Source organism: Pholcus phalangioides, unplaced genomic scaffold (genome assembly GCF_987345545.1).
Source record: "Pholcus phalangioides strain wild (caught in Gottingen) unplaced genomic scaffold, Ppha-v1.0 ptg000004l_1, whole genome shotgun sequence".
NCBI classification, from domain to species: domain Eukaryota; kingdom Metazoa; phylum Arthropoda; class Arachnida; order Araneae; family Pholcidae; genus Pholcus; species Pholcus phalangioides.
The window spans coordinates 13,033,516-13,058,195 of record NW_028301597.1 but is presented as its reverse complement, the minus strand read 5'-3'; the positions used below and the strand labels follow the sequence as shown (position 1 = coordinate 13,058,195).

General features: G+C 36.4%; 1 protein-coding gene across 4 annotated transcripts in view; it reads left to right on the top strand.

The window, feature by feature from the left end:
- The window catches only part of LOC149086558 (glutamine--fructose-6-phosphate aminotransferase [isomerizing] 2-like), a 222,453-nt gene that overhangs the window by 55,893 nt on the left and 141,880 nt on the right, over positions 1 to 24,680 (top strand). For all 4 annotated transcript variants that reach the window (XM_089256034.1, XM_089256032.1, XM_089256033.1 and 1 more), the window contains exon 4: positions 4,306 to 4,431. In XM_089256034.1, coding sequence (XP_089112160.1) covers positions 4,306 to 4,431 — 126 coding nt within the window. The remainder of the gene's footprint in view (positions 1 to 4,305; positions 4,432 to 24,680) is intronic.

The following is a 24,680-nucleotide window of genomic DNA, read 5'->3' as shown; positions in this document are numbered from 1 at the left end:
CATCCATTGTTACTGACATAATATTACATCGGAAGTTCTATGGAAGCAACACAAACTTTTTTTTTGCTTCCCTACTATTTGTGCCAATTTGAGATAAGAATGTAACCTTGAGAATTTTTTGTGTAAGTAGATAAAAACACATTTTTCACTCAATCTTTCCCTTTTTTTATATATACTTGTCTGCTTGAGGGATCATACATAAGAAAAATCTTGCAGAAAGAGGATTTAAAACTGACTAGAGTGCGTTATCAAATTAGAAATGATGTCATGTACAATATGCAAACGTGTAAAGTTATTGGAAATATTGTGGGGTGGTGGCCAAACCCAATATTTTTATAGGTATTATTGAGATAGTGGCAAATATTGAGTGGGCTCAGGCTCATAGCCAGGATAAAAGTCCACGCTTATGATAATTCGGCATTATATAATTCGCTAGCAATTTATTTGCTACCATATATTATCTGCCCATTATGTTATTCCTAATGCTGTAGTTTTTTATGGTAAAATAATGCTTGAGAATCAATTTTTAATTTTTATTTGCCATATGTTTCATTCCGCATCTGATTTACACGTAGTGATAGAATGTAAAAACTTATGTTTAATTATTTGCAGCCAATTATCAATGATAACTGGCAATTACAAATAATTACCGGCTTATCACTTTCACTGTGACATGTATATAATATTTTTTTGTATGATATAATAGCATATATATATCTTAACTGTAGAAGGCTAATGTATATATAGTTTACATATATGCGACACAGTATAGTAAAACCAATTTAAATTATGTAAATATATAATCGTGTATATTCAGTTTTTTATAAATTACTTTGGAAATCTACACGTTCATCACTAATGAATAATTTCATTTCTTGCAAAAACTTTCTATTAAAACTGATACTGTTATAGTATAGGAAGAATAAAAATGCAAACTACACAGGTAATAACAATAAAACAAGTAAAAATGGTACAAAGTCAGATTTCAAGGTGGAGAACTACTGTAATGACAAATATTTACTCATGTATATCTTCCCCATATCCATTAGGAGGAAAGGAGCTAACTGTTTCAAACCTGTTCTGAAACCAAGAGTATATTTGAAAAAAAACTAAAATAATTTTTTCGTTTTCCTTGGGTATGACCTCTAATTTTCCGCTATTGGCGAATTTTTGCTAGGGGGAGAAAAAATGTTTCATTGAAAGAAGAAACATGCTACAGGTCATATAATTGAAGTATTTTTTGACTGAAAAACAGTGAGATCGATACCTTTTTGCACTTAAAAAAAACTTTCACAATATCCAGCACCCATCACGAAGAAATCTGTTTCTAAATTTCAGACCAGATTTGTTTCCCTTGATAAGCGTCAAAGAAAGTCGCAAACTTTATCCAAGGTAGCCAACGTAATGTCCCTCAAACCTTTCATTGAAGGAGGCAAATATCACACTATCTTAAAAGCCTTGTATAATGATACCTTCTGCTACGATAATCATCTATATAATGATACTAGCTATAATACCCGGCTCTGCCCAGGTTTTGTTCAATTGCTAGGAAGATTGAAAAAATGACAAGCTATTATGAAGGAATAAACTATTATACATAATACTGGCAGCATTAAAGAAGTGACAAACCATTGTAAAAGCATATGCATGTCTGAAATGCATTGCTAGGGAACCACGGTAACCAAAGTAAACATTCTAAAAGTCATTGTTGGAATCGTTCTAAGTTGAAAAATCATTCTAAAGCATTCTAACACCATTGTTGTTTGACAGATTTTTATCTATTTCAGGCATTTGACTAGCTTTTAATGTAGCCTATTGTTCAAGTCAGGCCATGTTTGGTATATATGTAACATTTTGCAACAATCTGTCTAAAATTGTAGATTTATATAGACACACACACACACTCTTTTATATACAAAGATTATTCTCTAGTCCTGGTTCACTTCCAATAGTGTTGATATACTCTATTTATAACAATGTTTCTCCAGTCCCCTGAGTATCATTGTACAGTGATACCTCTGCTAACTATGATACGTGGATCCCAATCATTAGCTGAAATGTGAACCATCTTAGGTGATCAAGTTCAAAGATCGTGATATGCTTGATGGTCTAAAGTTGGCGGATCCAACTTTTTCTACTCAGTGATATTGATGTAATCGTAGGGGCTGATCACTTCTCGATAGTTCTTCCTGGTCAAATAATGAATGTAAACAAGGAGCCCATTGCCCAGAATTCAAGATTAGGATGGCTAGTTACTGGCAAAATCAATGTTTCTTTGGTTTTTGGACTGACAGTCACAAATCTCGACATGAATGATGAACTGAAATGGTTTTGGGAGATCAAATCAATTCCTTATGTAAAGGTTCCTGAACTAACTCCTGAGGAGGAATTCTGTGAAAGGCATTTCAAGGAAAATCAGGCCCGTCATTTGGGGGGGGGGGTGGCTTTTGAAAATACAGTAAAAAGGTAATATAATAAAATATATATATATGTGTATATGTTATTGCTAAAGTGCAGAAATCAGTTATTCTACAGATTATCTACGTATTGTGCAGATTAACTTGGGTGATCCGTTAACAGGCCGAAAATTTTAATTTCTCAAATTACCTAGATAATCTGCACATCATCTACTAGGCACTCATTAAAGTGAAAATAAGATCTTTGCTGAAACAGCAACTTTTCTGTAAGTTTAAATTAACATAATGTTATTTATTTTTCAATATCTAAAGAATCAAGTTAATACAATCAACAAATTAGTTGATAGAATCAATCATCAATCAATTAAACTATAATACAAAGAATCAAACGGTTTAAAAAATTACAAATAAAGAAATATATTTGCAAAACATATGATAAAATTTGGAGGGGGGGGGGGGAAGGAGTAGGGAAAGGAAATGCAACACACACATACAAACTTTTGAACTTTAATGATATGGAAGCCGTTAATGTGCACATTACTAATGTTGTACATGCAATCCTAGCTGATGAGAGTGTAGAGATTTTGAGAGATTTGCCCCTATATATAGGGGACTGGGTAAATGAGACAACTGGCCCCATGATTTTTTCTGAATAGGTAAAGAGTGAAAGTTTTTGGGCGCTGTGAGAATTTTTCCACTTCCAGCATGCAGATACAGTAGAACAGTGAGATAGTAAAATAATGTGGAGGGGTGGGGGGGAAGAGACATATATTTACTATAAGGAAAAAAAATCTAAGTTTTTTTTTTTAAAATCTGTATTAATCTTATAACCATAACTTAAATCTTATACTAATACTATATAGATCATTTGATTAAATACTAGATCATCTGACCAGTTTTGAAGTTCTACATGTAATATTTTAGTTCAATTGATCTGCAGAAATAAAACTAGTTTAACGTGTCAGTTTTCTTTCTTTGAGCACTGTTAAATTTCAATTATTGCTCTTCTGTGGCTGCAAGCTGATATCTCACTGAATAAATACAAGCTATACCTACAATCCTATCACAGTGGACAGCAGTCAGAAAAACACTGGATGATGGTTTATCAAAAGATTGTCTTCAACATATTATGCCCTGTTAGTTACGCATCAATTAGAAGGATATTTTCAAATTTTATACTGGTACAAACTAAACTTAAAAATCATGTTGGCACAGATAGGGCAGCTAAGTTTTATTATTAGTGTGCAATTATTACATAACTTTCTCATTCTGTTGTCATATCTATTGCAATGTACCATTTTCATTTCATTTTTTTTTCTTTCAATAAATCATATTTAACCTGTTAAGACAGTTTATACCTGATATCAGTCACATAACCCTTTAGATATACAGTTTTGAATTTCAAAATTTTGTATTTATTGTCATTAGTAATCTAATTTATTTAAAGTTTATCATATTTTTGATTTAAAGAAGTTCATGAAATTGTAAAGTTTTCACTTATAGTTATAAAGAGGTTTAGGACAGTTTTAGATGGTATGGTAAAAATCATGGTATTTAACGTACTGTCCATAACCCTGCACTAAGCACATAATTTTTCAAAAAACCATGTTCACATTGATACAAGGTTTGAATGTGTGTTCAGACTCATTTGATAGAAGAAAAATGGTTACTCTTGATGATTCTGCTATCATTGGCAAGTTAACTATATGAAAGTTGAATTAATATGTATGAACCATACTATATTGGTAAAGATATGACTAAAAAAAGTATGAAACTGCTGACATGATTAAATATGACTATTAGAGAAAAACCGAAGTTTTTATTATCAAATTTGGATAAAAAAAAATTTTTAAATAGAATAAAAATTTATCTCAAATATTTGTTTTAGGCAAAGAAGATTTAGATCTAGATCATATTTTCCCGACACATGTTGGCATTGCACATACTCGATGGGCAACCCATGGTGCACCAAGTCCTGTAAACAGCCATCCGCAAAGATCAGATTCTACAAATGGTAATTTTTCTTTTTGTAATCAGAATTCTCATTCACATGATATCAATTTATGATACAGCATGGGTGTGTATTATTCATATATGAAATAATTTGCAAAGCTAAGAATATAGATTAATGCATTCTAAAAAAACTCTGTAATCAATACAAGCATGTTTAAATTTATTTCATCAGCATTTTTCATTCTATAATTTGGTTCTCGGAAGAATAATTTAGTTCTTATACATCCCCTAGATATATTTCTGGGAGAAAAATAAGTTGCAAACAGAAACTATTGCACACCCACGTTTAAGTGGATGACATACACAGTGTATGCTGTATCTAACTATTTGAATCTGTAAACCATTCCAGAATTTATGTGCAGTTAGTGTTACCAACTTCGTTATTTTTCAACTGAATATGATTTTCTAAGGTTTAGTTGGAAAAATATATAATTGCAAAAAAATAAACTACCTGTATTATAACAAAGTTTTTGATTTGTTTAAATCATATATTTGATTGATTGTACAAAGGTTCTAGTTTCTTTTGTACTGTTGGCAACCTTCTGTAGTATTGCCATCAGAGCAACAGGGTGCCTTTCTGGGGCGGTGGCCAGACTAAATTTTTTTGAAGAGATTCTTTGTGTTGAACTCAGGGTTGGGGTTCTTCCGGAACAATGGAAGAAACTGAAAAAATGTGCATTAATTACTGTTTAGTTGAAGTGCACATAATTAATGAGTGTTATTCTACCTTGTTGGTTGTGAAATAATAGATATGTTTTAAAAACAATATCTTTTAACATAATTAAAAATGCCTCACTGAGATGTGCAATACTTAATTTTCCCAATAAAGCACATATTAAAACCAAATTATTTCAATTATCGTCAAACCGAAAGATACCCAGGCCACATTGCCATATGGCAATATCGGCTTATTATCCTCATGAACTGGATACCTCTGGCAATTTATTCATAAAAAAGCATACATTACAAAATATTCATTACAATCATAATCTAAATATAAAATCATAATTTAAGTATAAAACCAGTTGCGAGATCACAATCTACGTATACAATTGGAAATCAAGCATATAATCCTATATTCAATATTAAATCTTAATTTGAATATAAAATCCTAAATCGCATATATTGAAATCAATATAAATCAGATAAAATTCATAATCGATTTCATCCTCAATTTAAATCGTTCTATATCCATGGCATTATACTGCTCTTGTGCTATCAGTCATTTTTGTCGCACCATGATCATTTTCTGCTCACGAGGGCTAATTAGACCAAGACCTAAAATTTATTGCGGATTCCGAACGGCAGGCTTGTTTTTTACACTCGTCGAGAGGTTGGTACGCTAACCCCTCGATGGGAGACTCCCTGCGGTAGCAATTTTTTGCTGCGGTCAAGTTGCTGTTTGTTGTTGTACCCCTGTGTCAGGAAAGTTTTCTGACAAGGACGAACAAGGTATCGAACTCGTGACACCTCTAAACATCCTTCGGTACTTTAGACTAGTATCTTAGCGACCAGGCTACCACGCTCCCATGCTATCAGTCAGTCTTCTTTATAGTTGATGAGTTTCTTTTTTCTTTGTGAACGGCAAGGTGGTGCAGTTTATACGTGTGCTATTGGCTGATATGGCGTCTGTGGGATCACTTTGTCTTCATTGCCTTATATCCATCTAATTATTTTCTTGACTTTATTTATTCTACTTTTTTTTTTGAAAAATATCTCTGACCCAGAGTGTGTCATTTTTAGTAGCGGGCACAGCCATGTGCTTTAGATGTTTAGATGTGCAGTTAATTTACATGTCAAGTAATGGATGGGAGTGCCGATTTCACCACAAAGGCAATGATCTGTTCCTCGTTTTTTTAAGCGGTGGAGGTGGGAAAAGATCCGTGATTGGTTGTAGAAAATAAAAGTTCTCTGCTCCAATTTTTTACGTTGTATGAAACTTTTGGTACTATTTTGTGGACACTTCTTCCAGTTTTGACATCATTTCATCGAATTTGCCATAGATTGAGTATTTCTTTTCTTGCCTTTTGTTTTGCTGTAGATGATGGCAATAATATTTTAATTATGTGCCATTGATTGTCGCTGCTTTGGCTATTGTGTCTGCTGCTTCTTTCCCCCACTCACCCACGTGCGCTTTGATCCAAGATGTGATAATTTGTGGGTTCTTGTGGAGGATCTGCAGAATATCCCTAGCCATGGCATGGATGGTCATCGGGTTCTGTATTGCATATATACTTAAAAGGCTATCGCTATAGATTATAGTTGCTTGTTGGAATTCTTGAGCTTTTATGGTTGCCATATATAACGCTAGCAATTCAGCTTGAAAGATATTGTCATTTCTAGCTTGCTACTCCAGCACTCGATCTTATGATCTTTCTCTACTACATATGCTGATGCTGTTCCGGAGATAGTTTTCGAGCCATCCGTGTATATACGAGTTCTTTGGCCTCCTATTTCTTTGTTCTGGTTATTCCTGATAGATACTTGGTGTTGATGCAGGTCTTCCGATGGGTGAATAGTTTTTTGTTTTTCCTGTCGCTGATACTCTTCTGGAGCAAAGTTTAATGCACCAATCTTTGCTGGTCGGTGTAAACGTAACAATAGACCCATTTATACTTCATAATTCATCCATAGACTCCAAGGCAGGCAACTTGTAATGACATATAGTGCACTATTTGGTGTTGTGTGGTACGCTCCTGTGATATATAATAAATTACGTTGGGCTGAGTCTAATTTCTGTTGCATGGAGTTGGTGGCGCCTGCGTACCAAATAGTTGTTGTGTAAGCCATTATTCGTGTTGCTATTGTCCAATAGAGAACTCGTCGGTGTTGATATTTGATTCCCCATTTCGCTCCGCCGATGTTTTGGAGCTGGAGAAGAAGCTTATTAATTTTTTCGGTTTGTTTTTCTATGTGTGGACTCCAAGTTAGTCTAGAATCTATGTACACGCCGAGGTATTTTAATACATCTGTTTTTTTTATATTTTCCAAGCATTCTGATGGTGGGAGGTTTTTGAAGATATCCATAGAAACTTTGTTTTATCTGCTGCGACTGTCAAGTAATGTTTTCTCAACCATGTCGTAAATTTTTCTAAGGCGTCCATCGTTATTTTTGCAGTGTCTTTCACTGTGTGGTATGAGACTATCAGGAGAATATCGTCTGCATATGCCTGTACTTTCACATTTGAAGGCCATGGCTCTTTCAGGATTTCGTCAACCACAAGGTTCCATAAGAGTGGTCCAGAACATCAGCCTTGGGGACAGCCTTTGTATTGATGTTTCTTTACCTCTTCTCCAGCTGTAATCATTTTTACTTCTCTATTATGGCGTATATCTTCGACTGTTTTCAGAAGTTGCTCAGATATCGGAAGGTGGCGAAGCTTATCTGTATATATAATAGAGGCATATCGAAGATTGTCAAAGGCACTCTTTATGTCTATTGAAATAATGGCCACATTTTTGCTTTCTTTCCTTCTATTTCCTCTTTCAGAATGTACATAGCATGCTCGGCCGATTTACCTTTTCGAAATCCATACTGACTTTCATGCAGCCAGGATAATTTTTCAATATCATATGTCAGTCTTTGAACCAATATTCTTTCAAATACTTTGCCTGTTGTTGATAATAGGGATATTGGTCGATATGATAGGTTTGCTGGATTTTGGTCCTTTTTTAGAAATAGACGGATTTTCCATTTTGAAATGCTCCGGAAAGCAATGATATTTGTCGCACTGATTGAATAGATGGAATAGAAGATTTAGAAACTGTTTGTTGATAGCTTTCAAGAGTTTATAATTGATGTCCAGTCCAGATGCTTTTCAGTAACTTGTTCAATTTATTGATTGATGTATCTCTCCTCGTTATTTCTGTTTCTTCTTGAGCTCTTGTTGTAAGCTGTATTTCCTCTCGTATTATCTCTTCTTTCATATCGGGATAAAGCTCATGTAGTTGTTGTTGGGCAATGTCTTTAAAATGACAACCTTCGGATGCTCCCGTTACTATCTGAGGTGTGGGCTTGTGTTTATTTAGTACAGCCTTGTATGGTTTGTTAAATGGATCTGCCATCTCCCCACAAAACTGTTTCCACGAATTGAGCTTTGTTTTTCTAATGGCTTTAGTATATCTCACTTTCTCTTGCCGAAATGATTCCATCGCTTGCTGTTTCTGTGCTTCCGGCGACTTTTTCCAACGTCGCTCTTTAGCTCTTAGCAGTTTCCTATGGATTTCCAGATCTTTGTTCCACCATGGTGCACACGTTCGTTGTGACATTCTATCCACTCGGAGTGTCGTTGCTGCCACTTCAGTAAATGTTCTGAATAATTCAGTTGTTGCTTCATTTATTTCTTGATAATTTACGCATGATGTGGTGATTTGTATTATAGATCCAATTAGAGGGTTTAGCCTTCATCATAAAATTATTTATTATTCTCATGGGATGAACTATATTTGCTTTGTTCCATCTTGGGTATGTAAAGATTGCTCAATTGAATATGAATATATTTGTGCCAAATTAATGTTACTTCCGTGCCGATTTACCTTGTTAGAGAGCGTTTTATTTCATTGGAATTAGTCAGTCATATCCGGACATCCTTTTGAGTTCCAGTGAGTATATGTTGGTTCTTTGCTGTTGTGTAGTAGATACAATCTGTTGCTCTGAATGAAGTTCATTATGCGAATTCCTCTGTGGTTTGTATCTGGATACCCCCATAGTTGGTTTCTTCAGTTTAAGTCTGCTGCTATGATAGTTGTTTTTCTGGCATTCCGGATGATTGCTGTGAGCTCCTGTAGCGTAAGATCTATGTTGTCGTAAGGTGATGAATATCCACTGATGAATAATAATTGTTCATTATTTAATTGCAACTTCACAGCTATTGTATGTTCCTTGATATGAAAGATTGCTCCTTCTATTTTCTTGCTTAGTATTATAATAGCTGCTTTTTGGTTATGTGAATGCCATAAGTGCCAATCTGAGGGAAACCATGTAGTTTTTCTTTCCTAATCCATGATTCTTGTATTAGAATGATATCAATATGGAGCTTTTCTGTTAGTTTCACTAAAAGTGATGTTGCGTCTATACATTTGTCAATGTTTATTTGCAGTATTTTCAGCTCATCTGTACTTTTTCCAGCGCCCATTTTTTAGGGTTTATGGAGATCATTATCTGCTATTAAATGTTCTGAAATGATTTGTGGATGATTGAGCTGCCATTCTGGTGTGCTTTTGAAATGTTGGACATTGATTACTGGTTGCACTGTGGTTTACTGCTATTCTCATGAAACTGTTCATGTTGCTTTCCATGCAGTTAATGCATCTGCATGTTTTCGTTGTGTATACATCTGTATTATGAATATTTCCACATTTTGCACATCTTGGATATGGATATTTGTAGTTTCTGGCATGGTGGTGATATCTCTGGCAGTGTGTACACCTTTTGATTTCTGAGCTGTGTGATGTATGTGAACTTTAATATGTTTCCAGGGGTTGTTGCTGTGGTTCTGCCATTCCGTATTGCCGCAACCTGTTTTTTGCCATTGTCTACTTAGACATACTTAATCCTCCTTATTATGTTGCAGTTCGTCGCTAGATTATTCATGTAACAGTTTATACATAGTCTGCTGTTTTCTGCCGTCGTTGGGGGTCATTCAAGTATCACGTCAGCATGGATGGGGGAGGGGGGGTTTCCGATTTGCTTACTTTTGATGGGGGGGGGGGTTTGGATGATGCTTACGTAACCAACGACCTTTTATGAAGATATGAAATATTTTTAATAGCATCTTATTCGGAGCGCCAAAAACGGGAAAAACCTTTCGATGGTTATTGGGCACCTGAATTAACATTCTACCTATTGATAAGTCCCCTACAGCAGGGTTTCCCAATCGGTGTTCCGTGGAATCAAAAGGGGCGGAACCCCAAAATCCCGGAACCCTAGTAGCTTGAAAAATTTTCTTGTTACTGTTTCACCTGAAGTAATTTTTATTTCTGTTAAGAACGGGTACTCTAAAATAATTCAGAGAAAATATTGGATATTCGACCAGTAGAAGACAAACAATATTCTTGTTGGCTCTTTTCTTTTTTTCTTCCTATTCTTGCACACAAGTCCTTCAGACAAGTAAAGATGACTTCCTGGGAATTGATATTCCCAAAACTCCAGACCTACATGAAGATTTTTATGAGGGTCTTCCTTCAAAGATTTTGAAGTATTAAATTGTTCCTTTGCATTCTGTGCCCCCACCAGATTCTCCCATGCTACAGATCCGTTACCACAAATGGAACCTCATTTACACAACGTTCATGAGGCCATGTCAAAACGCCGTATGAGGGTGAAAATTGTACAATTGAAACTTCTTTGAAAATTCCCCCCCCCCCCACCCCATCCCATAGACTTCACAGAAAATATCACAAAAATTCAATGGTTTCAATTGCATTTTGTTTGTTATATAATAATTCTTGAGAGAAATTTGCCACAATATTAAATTTTTCAAAACAATATTATAAATTAAATAACTAATTCGCATTTCATCACCGAATCCTGAGCATTGTTATATTGCTCTTCTGAAGATTTTAAGGAAAAAAAACGTAACTTTTCACTTTTTGAAAAAGTTTTGTTTTCCATATCTGAGTAAAGTAAGTAATAAATAGTTGGACATGGAGTCCAACTCTCTAAAAGTTGTCTAAAAGAGAACAAAAATGCTGGATATCAGTGTTTCTCATAGTCTCTCAGGCATCGCAGCAAGCTGTCGACATTGCTGATTGCTTGTTCAGTGCTTTGAAGGAATGTTTTTTTAACTATTCTGAGTAGGGCTGTAACCAGAGAGGAACTTGGGAGTTCTGGTGACCCGGCGCCGGACTACAGGGGGCGAATATTTCACTCTAACTTCTACCCCAACATGAAGGGGGGGGGGGTCTCCTTAGTGCGTGTTTGCCCAATACAGTCTAGAGCAGAAGGCCTGGCCCCGAGATTCGTGACGTCATCGAATTCAGTCCTAGAATCGTCTTCCCTGCAAGATCGTTTTCCAGCAGTACCCACACACTGTGTGTGTAACGCCGTTATACATATTTTTTATCATCATAAAAAAAGGTTGAATTAGCTAAGAATTAAGCAATCGAATGGACGACTTTATACTTATAATTCAACATAATTTTCAAGTATCAATTAGAGCCAGAGTTTTTACGAAAACTTAACAATATTTGAAAAATTTCCCCAAGAGAATTAATTTTTCGTAATTTCATTTCTGTTTATTATAACCAAAAAAATATCAATTGAATGCCAAAAGAAATTTGAGACCAATTCAACTATATATAAAATATCCTTTATTTTTCATTTAGACATGCAATATTCACCATATATTTTGTCTGTCATTTAAAAAAATATATATACAAACTTTTCATGTAATGTGTATTTAATTGAAAGGAAGAAAAAAGAACTAATGAATAAACAAATATACTTTGCTTTGCTCCTTCCAGAAAATTTTAATGTAAACTATGGATTAGATATAGATGATTGCACGATTCTCATTCGTACACAAATGCATAACATTCTATGCTAAGATGTGATTCAAGTATAGTAACAAAAATCTATTTCAAAAATAGTTTTTTTTTTCCAATGTCACCAGTTTCTTTGCATAAAATTGTTTTATTATTTGTAACTTCTCTTAAAAATTCATTTTTATTCGAAGATTCTTTAGAAATAAGTCAGAAAAAAAACAAACCAAGAACAATACGATTAATTTTGAGAATCATGTTATGAAGCAAAGTGTGATCTATAATAAAATATGAACCTGATGATATTTATAGGCTGGGGGAGCAAGAATTCTATCCAATGTTTTTCACTACACACATGGAATTACACAAGAAATAAAACTTGCCAGCTGAATTGAAAAACAATCTTTAATTGAACATTTGCATTAAACATGAATTCAACACCATTTTTCAGTTTCTCAGTCATAATGTAATTATATAGAACATAACTAACAACTATAGGAGTTGGACACGACAAACCCCTTTAACCGAATTTCGTATGATTATGAGAGATAAACTTCCATCGTTTAAACACATTTCTTTTTCAGTAGTTAGATACTCTTTCTACTCTGAGCATTTAAGTTTTTTCATCAAAGCATGTGAGCAAAATATATATTCAGAACTTGATGCCAATTTTCTGTGAAGAACTAAAATCATAACCACCATCATTTATGTACACCTTTTTTTTTTTTTTAAAAAAAAGAGAGGTGTAAATGTACCAGTAATGAGACACTTATTTCAAGAGATTTAAAAATAAAAAATTAATTTAAGGGGGAATTAATTTTGAGCTGATAATGATGGATAAATGTTTGACTGATATTGAAAAGTAATTGAGTAAATATTATTTCAAGTTTGGGAGCTAACTAATTAAATGTTTTAAGTGGCCCATTACTTAGACATTCACCGAACCTGATTAAAACACTCAAGTTTCCTCTTTGCACATTTTTCATTCCTAATTTCCCCTTTTTTCTTTGTCACCAAATCATTTTTATTCATACACAGATTTTTAAGTAAAATATTAGATGAAATCCATAAAATTTGTTCAGCAATATCAGCTTCCCTGTGACCATTACAACATTCATATACATTTCCTAAAATTTCAAACTCTTCCAAGGTGGTAAAAGATGTGCTTACAAGAACTTCTCTATGCTTTGCTCTCAACATAAATTCAACATCATTTTTCAGTTTCTCAGTAACAATGTAATTATATAGAACATAATTAACTACTACAGGAGTTGGGCACGTCAAACCCCCTTTATCCAAATTTTTTACGAGTATAAAATTTTCATCGTTTACACACATTTCTTTCTCAACAGTTAAGTAGTCCTTACATTGTAAGCATTTTAGTTTTTTTCATTACGGCATGGGAGCAATATCCTGCTATGTACATGAACACTTTCAAATATTTTGTGGCTGCCTTTATGTCATCATCTACTATACAAACATTTTCACCTTTGCATGCACTCAACTTAACTGGAACATCCTCATGTTCCAGTGGGAATGTTCCACCTATAAGTGGAATGTCAGCCGATGCCAAACTTTGCACTCTCAGTTTCTTTTCGCACTCAAAGACCTGCCTGAGAGTGACATTGTATTGAGCACCGGCTAATTGTCTGTATTTGCCAAACCTAGCCTCCAAATCATCCGTTTGGATTTTTCCAGGCAAAATATATACAAATCCCAATTCTTCTATACAGTATTTTGTTAATTCCAAAATAGCTGTTGTCTGTTCCAGAGCCTCGTGAGTTTCCTTTGAGAGCCCTCCCGTTAGACAATTCATTGCTTTCCAACTATTCAACCACACAAGGAAATCTTCTAGAAAATCAACTTTTTCATCATGATCTCCTTGCATAGGGGTCATAAACGGGTCCCTTTGATTTCTGCCTTTAAAAGCACTTTTTACATTCATTATCTCCCACCACTTTATGATTACTCTGATAAATACAGCAGTATCAGTAAAATGAGGGATATTTCTGTCTGGACCCAATATATTTAAAGCCTCGCAAACAAACTTATTGAAGACTTTGAGCACAAGTTTGACGTTTTGTCTCTCTAAATTAGAAGGTCTGAGAGATTTCCATGTTAGCCCTCATGCATATGAGACAACATTTGCAGAGTCTGTCATACAGTTGTCTCAATGACGCAAAAGATGCTGTATAAAAATTGTCAACTGAAACATCAAAGTTCGGGTAAAAATAGAACTTGCCATCATTTCTTTGATTCAACCAGTTATTTCTGATATTTTTCAACAAATGCACACTATAACAAAAAATAGTGGTCTGGATGGACACTGAGGATGGGGATACACATATAAATTCTTATGTGGCTTTGTGAACAAACTCATTGCTTTTCTGTTGATAGCATTGTTATCAGTGACAACACCAATAGCTGTGAAACCAATATTTTCTAAACCTAAAATAACTTTTAGGATAATATTATGTAACAATTCATGATTTATCTTGAACACAGGTGAAATATGCACAACTTCTTTAAAAGAGGACATCAGGCTTGAAACCATAAACACGAAAGCACTCTTCGCAGCTTCTTCTGTGTTGAAGGCCATGCCAACAACAGAACCTCCCTTATAATCAAAATAAGGTTTTATGTAGATAGAACCGCTCACAACCCCGGACTGATGCAAAGCACCTTACTTCCGTTTTATGTAAATTTCATCAAGAAGAATAACTTTTTTATCTGCATCAGAAATATATTTTGCTCTGGCTTTTATGTACATTAAGAAATTTTGACTCGTCTCCTCGGTTGGTGAAACCGGTAATCGCTGACTAATTTTCCTCAAAGTTGATGGATGAGGCAGTATCATTTTATTGCTAGATCTTATAAATTTGTACGCATGCGGCGAAATTGAATGTAACAGAGTAGCAAATACTATGATGTCATTAGTGTTTCAAATTGTTTTTAGCACAAAGAGCAATTTTAATTTGTTCCTCTACAAAATTTATAAGTAATTCATTTTCATCAGTCTTCAAAGAAGACAGAGCATCATTTAAGAAATCTATTTTAGAGGAATTTTCCTCACACATAGGACTCATACTTTTAAGTGTGTCTAATATGTCAATTAAGTCATTGAAATTTATCAACTTATATGGGAGGGTAAATTTTGAAATTTTTTCGATGCAATACTTTTTAGATAAACAGAAACATCAAGATTACTTACAACCACTGAATGCGAAATCTGTGGGTATGGTTGTATATCCAAATGATAAACACAAAATTTGTCACTTTGATTAGACACTTCGTAAAAATTGTCAAAACCAAATGTTTCAACACATTGCTGTAGATCATCCATGCTGCTGATCTGTCTCTGTTGAGAATATGTTGCTGCATCAGTCACACTTTCCTCGAGGGCTTTTTTCAAGCGTTCATTCTCTGTGTTTTTTTGGAGTTTGGAGATAATCTTCGTTCAACAGGTAGTGCCGTAGAAGTTGAGGGATATCCTTCGAAGATGCATGGCACAGCGTTCTTCTTTCTTCTCTTAATTTTCAACGGAGCTGTTAGTCTTGCCACTTTTTTCATCAAAACCCGATGATTCTGTTATCAAATCCGTGGCCAGAAAATGCAGTTCACATACCTAGACATAAAATAAGCATAATCAGACTGATGGCTATTGGTAATAACATGAAATTAATTCAGTCTCTTCCCATTACTCTGACCATTACTTGTTCGCCATAAAAGATGGGACAAATAATCTGCTGCTAAATTATATAATACATTACCAGTTAAATAATTATTATATATTACTATCATAGCTAGTTACATACTAGTTCATAAATTACATGGTGCATTACTAGTTAGGAGTAAATGATTTAAATTTCCTTGATTGGATATGAAATTATAATTAATTAAACAAAAATCATTGTGAGTAGTATTAACGTACTATGTATCATTGTCAAATTTTATTGTCAGTATCAATTTCATTTACAATTGTGATGAATTTTAAGAATATTAATATTCGACCACGGAATATTTTATCTGTGGCCAAAATATTAGCTGAATATTTGGTACTCGGTTATTCCGCCGAAGCACTATTTGTCCCATCTCTATTCTTGATACGTTACTGAATCAGAGTTAATATTTTGCATTTCATTTCGTTGTTTTTTTTCTCAAGAATAAAATATACGAAATTTTTCTCAAAGAATAAAATATACGAAATGAGCACTTACACTACTGCGATTATTAGGTACGAAGTCCTTTCTTTGGATGGCATTCAACCACTTCCTCTTCAGTTCTTCACACTTTGGAAATGAAAATACAGATACTTTTGGACCTGACACATAATTTCCTCTGCAATGTGGAACACAGCACTTGTCAGGCATATTGCTAGTAAAATATCTCTAAATGACAACGTGCGTTCGTTACAAATGGCGATTACTTGGGAGAAGTAGCGTCGGTTCGGGGAGAACGCGGAGAAGAAAAATCTTTCTCGTTTAGGCCGGAGTGTTATGACGTCACAGCATCGAAAATATCGCGGGCGAAGGCCTTCTACTCTAGACGTTATTGGTTTGCCCCAGCTGACCAAGCATCTGGTTACGGCTTCTGATACCGTACCTCTGTCAACAATCAGTCGTATTATGCCAGTCAATTATTCTTTTGTTTAATGTTGAAAGAAAAGCATAAGGGAAATTTCCCATAAGTGACCATCATTGTATGTGGGTGAATTCACCGAAAATGTCAATATTCCCACCCCTAGTATCCCCAAAGCAGAATATGCAGAAATGTGCGATGTACCTCGCAAAACAACCAGTGCTGTTGCAGAACAATCTGGACGAATTTTAAGAAAAGTGTAGAAAAACGCTATTATGTAGATGCAAATTTTTACCACAACATTTTAAGTCAGCTGAGGGGGATCGATGCAGAAAAACCCAAAACAGAATGTTTTGGGGCGTAGCAATAACACATAATCACTCACAATGTCTAATCGGTGTTGGTCATGTGACATCCCATGACGAGCAAACATTTAGCATGCTCCAGGAAAACAAAATAGTCAATTGCTAAAAACTGACTGTCCTTTCACTTTTGTGCTTTTGCTCAAGTTGGAATTTTTCGCTTCTCTTAGGCCACGATATCAGTTTGTGCTCTTTCATCACAAGGGAAGTGATCCAGCGATTTGACTGTAGTTTCGTTGTGTTCTTATTTGTTTGAAGGCTCAGCTCGTCTTGCTTTACTCTGTAGAAGCTTAAGAATAGTTTTTTTTGTTCATATTCACACTATAGCTGGTGCTGGTTTGGCACCCTGGGGGGGGGGGGGGTTATATTCACCTTTTCTCTTACTTTGACCACTTGTTCCACATTTCGGATGAGAACGGTGTATATCAAAATTCACACTCAACCCATGACTAAGTACAGTGAGTAGTAATTTTTTCCTCTTGTTCTGTATTTTGTTATCAATATTGTTTATCATTAATGACAATTTCATCCAGGGTAGTGACTGATTATTATGAAGAGAGGCACACATGATTTTGTCACCCTGTCCACTTAAATTCTGATTTTATAACTGTATTTTTGTTCTTCACTGATATTTGCCAGCCCCCTAAAGTTTGGTGTCCAGGGCAGTTGCCCCCTCCCTAGTTCTGGCCTTGATTTCATCTGTTTTTTTTTACTAGTTTCTTGTTCTTTTTACAGTTTCTTGCATTTCATGAATTTTAATGTGAATACTTAAACGAGAAATAAGTGATGTTGTGTACTAGTTGTCAAGATTAAAAAAACGTGGGTATTTGTGAAATACTAATTACATAGCAGTGAAATATGGTAGCCTAGGTCAATAAGATACTCGCGAACTGTGCGACAAGACTCTAAGATGTCATATGTTCAATACCCTCTTTTGTCCTTTACAGTGCTTTTTATGCTCACCATACAGCACATTACTATTGAAGAAAGTATGCACACCATACGTTTACCATTCAAACCTCTCTCGGTGAGAAACAAAAAAGCCGTTCGGGATTGGCTGTGAACTGTATAAGTAACAAATACAAATACAACACCACAACAGGCAAAATGCCCAACGAAGTGGCTGATAAAAAGATGCCCATAAAAATATGGATGTCATATGTTTCAAAAATACAGCAACCCCATTAAAAATGCAATTAACACAAATTATAAACAATATATACACATGATAAAATATTATACAATGCCCATCAAGAATACTTATGGTTGTCTTATTCTAAGAATGGATAGCTTCTCGATTTACCCCAACATGTTTATCGTATTTCTTTTTAAACGTGTCAATTGTGTTACAATTTACTACCTCCGGGGGTAAGCTATTCCATTTATTAACAACCCTATTAGAGAAAAATTCCCTGCGACACCATAACCTTGCATTGTCCCTCACCAATCGATACTGGTGTCCCCTTGTAAAAGCAGTTGATTGGCGGTGTACTAAAAGTTCATGGTCCATCCTATCCATCCCATTGAAAATTTTGAACACTTCGATCATATCCCCTCGACACCTGCGTTCATCCAATGTAAACATATTCAAAAAATGAAGTCTCTCTTCATAACTCAAGCCCTGTGTGCCAATAAGGACACGCGTAGCTCTTCTCTGCACCCCTTCAATCAAGTCTATGTCCCTCTGTAGGTATGGTCTCCAAAACCTTACAGCATACTGGACGTCCAGGACGAACTAAGCCTCGAAAAAGCGGAAGAATGACTTTAGGAGAACGCGAAGAGACCTTTTTGAAAATGAGACCAAGCATTCTATTCGCTTTTTTGACAACCGCTGAACAATGTTCAGAAAACTTAAGTCGCTCGTCAATGAGAATTCCCAAATCGGTGACTCTAGTTGCATTCGGGATAGTGACACCATTCAACTCGTAAGATAACCATGGATTGTTCGAACCAAAATGAGCGACCATGCACTTATCTACGCTAAACGTCATACCCCATTCATTTGCCCATGCTGCAATCTTGTTTAAGTTGGTCTGGAGCAACTCCCTATCGCTTTCATTCCCGATTACCCCCATTAGCTTCACATCATCTGCGAATTTGCTAGTAATTCCATCGATACCCTGATCGAGTTTGTCGATAAAAAGTGAAAAAAGTATGGGGCCAAGGACACTTCCCTGAGGAACTCCTCTTGTGACGTCTGTCCAACCAGAGAATTCCCCGTTCACCATAACTCGTTGCGACCTATCTCTTAACCACGATTCTATCCAATTCAGCAAGTTGCCCCCTATTCCAATCTCGTGTAAACGCTTCAAGAGTTTGCCATGTTGGACCCGATCGAATGCCTTCTGGAAATCAAGGTAAAAAACGTCGACATTTTTGCTCTTACCCAAAGCCTTAGTCACGTAATCATAGAAGCAAAGGAGGTTAGTTACACATGCTTCCCCTTCCTGAACCCATGCTGATTATCCGACAATACATTATTCTCGTCTATCCACTTCACAAACTGCCTTTTGATGATAATTTCCAAAATTTTCGAGAGGGAGCTCGTCAAACTCACTGGACGATAATTAGACACCACTTCTCTACTACCCTTCTTAAATATCGGAACAACGTTAGCCAGTTTCCAATCTCTCGGGACGATACCCTCAGCAACACTACTCCTGAATATCTGTGCGACTGGCCCCAACAATTCATTAGCACCTTCCCTGAGAACCCTGGGATAGATATCATCTGGTCCTGGTGCTTTGCTTGCACATACATTTCTTAGAAGATTTAGGACCTCCACGTCTGCTACTTGAATATCGTTGAGGGTTTTATTACCCCATGCAACACCCGTATATCAAATATAATTATCTCCATTAAAAACAGACGCGAAAAAGTCATTGAAAGCACTACACATGCCTACATTGCTCTCTACCTTAGAGCCTCCTATCGAGAGGGGGCCAACTGTCCCCTTACATCCATTATTGATGTATCGAAAAAATGATTTTGGGTCAGGCAATGTTATCTGCCAACCTAGATTCAACTTGCTTTTTACTATCCCTTATCGCTTTCTTCAACAGTCTTCTTTTATCAGTAAACAATGATAGGTCACCACGTCCACTTTTATACTCTCTGAATGCTCTTTTCTTTTCAAGTTAAAGGTTCCGCACGCTATCCGTGAACCATAGAGGGTGTGATGTACAAACACGTTTTTTTCGAACAAAGGGTATGACGTCGTGCAAAACAGAGGACAGCTTCGTACTAAATTCTTCCCATTGACTTGCCACCCCTACTGATTCCAACCGGTCTTTGAAAACTTCCGTTAACCTTCTTCTCAAAACATCAAAGTTAGTTCTCCGAAAACAAGGAACCAGTCTTTTGTTGTCAACCTTACCCGAGGAAAAGTTACAGTGAAATCTGACGATACGATGATCACTGGAAGAAAACTCTTCCCCCACCGAAACATGTTCAACTAGATCCTCAGAACTAGTAAGAACTAAATCCAAAATAGCAGTACCCCTAGTGGCTTCTGATACATGCTGATACAAAAAATTTTCGAGCACCAACTTAAGAAAGTCTCTTTCATACTGATTTCCAGATGAAAGGTTCTCCCAATCAATACCCTGGTAATTGAAATCCCCTAGTATGAGAACCCTCTTTCGCTTACACATGTAGGAAATTTTATCATGCATTTTGGCAATGTAGTTTTGATCCTTATTCGGTGGATTGTAACAAACCCCAACAATAAGCTTATGACGTCTTTTGCTCTCAAGTTCAACCCATATGGTTTCAATATCACTTCTCTGCACGTTACTCTCTAGCCTTCAAACAGGATTTCACGTATATCAACACTCCACCCCCTTTCCTATTAGATCTATTTCTCAAAAAAGTATCGTATCCTGAGATGTGTAAGAAAGATTCATCCCCATCCTTTGCCCAAGATTCTGTAATGGCTATAAGATCCAAGCCCTCCACAACTATCATAGTTTCTAAAAAATCTTTCTTATTACCCAAGCTCCTGGCATTTATTAACACACATTTTAATTTGCCCGGTGGTTTGTTGTCAATCGAGAAGCCATCCAAGTCAGAGGTGGGTAATTTCAAGTCAGTACTGTTGTGATTACCATTAACTAACCCGCATTCCCGACTACGTGGTCTGGGAGTAAAAAACCGGACCTAAGACTATCGTAAACCTCCCAGACCACTCTCTTATTTAGATGGATCCCATCCGAACGAAGCCACCTATCGGTAAATGTGGGAGGCTCCAAGAACGTGACCCCAAGTGAGGAGCAAATGTCCTTCAGGCCTATATTGAATTGGTGGATCCTACTCCTATATCCCCTACTACCCCTTGTAACGGTTTAATTAGTTTATTGAAAATGAGAAAAATGAATGTGGAGAGGGAAAAAAGATTAAATAAGCATGTTTTTCATTATCCTGAAGCTATGTGCATAACTAGGATGACCATATAAAAAAAAACTAAAAAAAATGGACATTTTTCCTTTGATCCATAGCTCATGTTAAAATAACGAATTCACGATTTAAAAATTTCAAAGAAAGTTTTTTTAGAAAGTTTGACAAAATTAACATTTTTATTAAAAATGTTAAGTTTATGATGAAATAACCGAACATTATGAAAATAGTTCTGCCCCGTAAAATATGGATCATACGGTCACAGTATGTGTAACTCACAAATATATATTTTTGGACACTTATCTACTGCAAGTGAGGATTCTTGTTTCGCAGAGCGAATGCAGACTCTTAGGGCACCCTGTATATTGAAGAAATATTTAAAATTTATTAAGGGTTCCACTGCATAGCCACATTACCATCAAGGTTTTCGCACGAGCTTTCACGTTGGGAAAACCCTGCCTTACAGAACCACTTGAAGGATCCACGAAACATTTAGAGATCATTAAAGTGCTCTGGAACTGTGCCACACATCACTCAAGTGATTAATTATGCCACGGATCATTCAAGTAATCTGAGAATGTTCCCCGGGTAACTTGAGAGATATGTAGTACTGCACTGGGGGCCGTTTAAGTGCTCTAAAACTGTGCCGCATGTCACTCAAGGGATCTCTAAATGTGCCACAGATCATTTAAGTGTTCTGTAACTGTGTCGCGGGTTACATAGGTGATCTTTGAAAGTGATCTGGCCTAACCCAGTGACCTGAAAATGTTCCATGGGCCACTTAAATGCTCTGGAATTGTGCCACTGGTCATTTAAGCGATTTGTAAATGTGCCGCTTAGTTTGTTTTTACAAAATTAGGTTCGAGGGGAGCAAACCAGATCAGATAACCTTCAGGGCCACATTTGGTCTGCGGGTCAAGGGTTTACCATATATGGCTCAAAGGGTGGGTTGCAATGAATTTCTGAGAGAGATTTTGAGTTGTTACCTTTCAAATAGCATTGAAATTAACAGAAATCGATTATAATAACATATAAAGGTATTTCGAAATTTTTAATTTTTAAGAAATTTTTTTTTTCGTCTGGGGGGAGGGAGGTGCATGAACCCCCCCTATGCCCCTCCTCCCGCGTACGTTTCTGATTTCACCAATTTGCGTTAATAGGTAGGGGGCAGTGATGACGAAATTTTGCTGACGTATTGTGGGGGGGGGGTGTGTTATAGCTTTTCTTTCTTTTGCTGACAAGGGGAAGTCAAAAATGGCTAAAAATTTGCTTACATAATACTTGAATGGCCCCTTATGTAATCTGCTATGAAATGTTCACTAATTTATTGTTGGTGTTATTTTAAGATTGTGCTCGTAATGGCGATTCCTTTTGTGTGGACGCGGGATGAACCAACTACTTCGGATTCTCATGAATGTCCAGTTTTGTCTATTCTGGTCTTGCGATTTACATACCTTGTAGGTATATGTTCTCGAACTTGGCATTGCACTTTGGGTAATCGTGCTAACTGCCTTGGTTCCGGCCATCTATCAATGAGTTCATAGTCTGAATCAGCTTTGCTTGGGTCCCAAGATGTATTTTCTGATACTTTGAAACCATATGTTGCGTACCTGATAGGCGTAACTCCTCGGACACTGTATTGCGAACAGGATGATCGTGTTGACTCTTTTTGCTTCTGCCATCTATCAATCGTTTCATATTCGGAGTCTGCTCTGCTTATGTGATGAGATGTACAGGGTGACTATAAAAAAACTATCCCAACATATGGGCCCCTAACTATCATACCATTCACAGAAACTGAATGGAATTTTGGCATAAGGCATTTTGATGTATGCGTTCAAGAATGATATGGAAAACAACAGTGTCACTCTAACAGTTACGGTTACAGTGAGAAAATTTCAAAAATATCAAAACACTGTTTTTTGTATTGGAATGTGATCTCCATTGTGAAAACCCCTAAATAGCGTTCGAACGGCAATTGTAGCATGAAAATCACCGGCGGTAGATAGGCTACAAGTGAGGACAACCAATAAGGACAGAGAAGCAGCATAAAATAAAGCATTTTATTGTGTTTCACAAATTTTCCACGTGACCTTGTGGAGGACTAATCAGGCTGGGATCTCAGCCGAAGAAACAGTGTGACGAATGAAACGAACATTAATGCTCTGGTGCACGGCGAAGTCCTTTTTTACTTTTTCTTTGCCTGGCTCCGGAGATTTTTGTGCTACAGGTGCCATTCCAATGCTATTTAGTGTTTTTCAGTATGGAGATCGCATTCCAATACAAAAAACTTGGTGTTGCCATTTGATATTTTCGAAATTTTCTCACTGTAACCGTAACTGTTAGAGTGACACTGTTGTTTTCCATATCATTCTTGAGCGCATACCTCAAAATACCTTATGCCAAAATTTCATTCAGTTTCTGTGAATGGTATGATAGTTAGGGGCCCATATGTTGGGATAGTTTTTTTATAATCGCCCCGTATTTTCTGGCACTTCGGAGGCATATGTTTTGTACGTGGAAAGTACTCGTTTTCGTGAACACTCTGGTGAATGTGGCGTCTCCCGCAGCATCTCCCATCCGTCAATTATTTCATGTTCCTCATAAGCCTCACTGTCAGATGTATTCTCGGATGAATAGTGTTCATCAATATACGAAGTAACTTTTTTAGGCATCGATTGGCCACTTTTATCTCTAGATCGTTTGAAGAATCGATTGTCACTATTGATTATAGGATTACCATTGATTTCAGGATGTGGAATGACCTTCAGTTGCTTGATGTACCATATCTTAAGTGGACTGGCTTCTCTTAGAGATACTGTTGCTGCTTTCCGTTGGGATTACTGGAGTAGCCGTTGGAATCTCCGTATTCTCAAGTCCATCAATTTTTGAGGTCGCCCGTTCAACTAATGTTGATGATCACCTCACCTGATCCATCAGTTTCGAAAAGTGATGTCCAGATAGTGCCGTACCTCTTGCGCAAAATGGGCTAGAGCTCCATTGTGGTGGAACCACATATGCTGCCGGAGGGTAGTTGGAACATCCCCCAGCAAGTCTAGCAGCACCTCTTGCAGAAACATCTGGTATTTGTCATTATCAAGGCGTTTCAGCAGAAGATACATATAGTCCTATTAGGTTATGCCGATGGTTCCTGACCAAACATTGATGTAGGAGCGTCGTTGATGCGCATGTGGATTTACAGATGCCCAGACATGTTTATTGTGGGTATTCAATGTGCACCATCTCATGTTGAAGTGGAACAGTTGAACATCGCGCTGCACTCTGCTTTAGGAGCCAGCAGGTGAAGTCTATGAGATGAGCAAAATCTTCATTCAATGCTTGGAGTCGTTGAAAATGGTATGGGTGAAACCCCTTGCCCTTCAGCACCTGTCATGTAGTGGATTATGACACACCAAGGCTACAGCCTACAGCT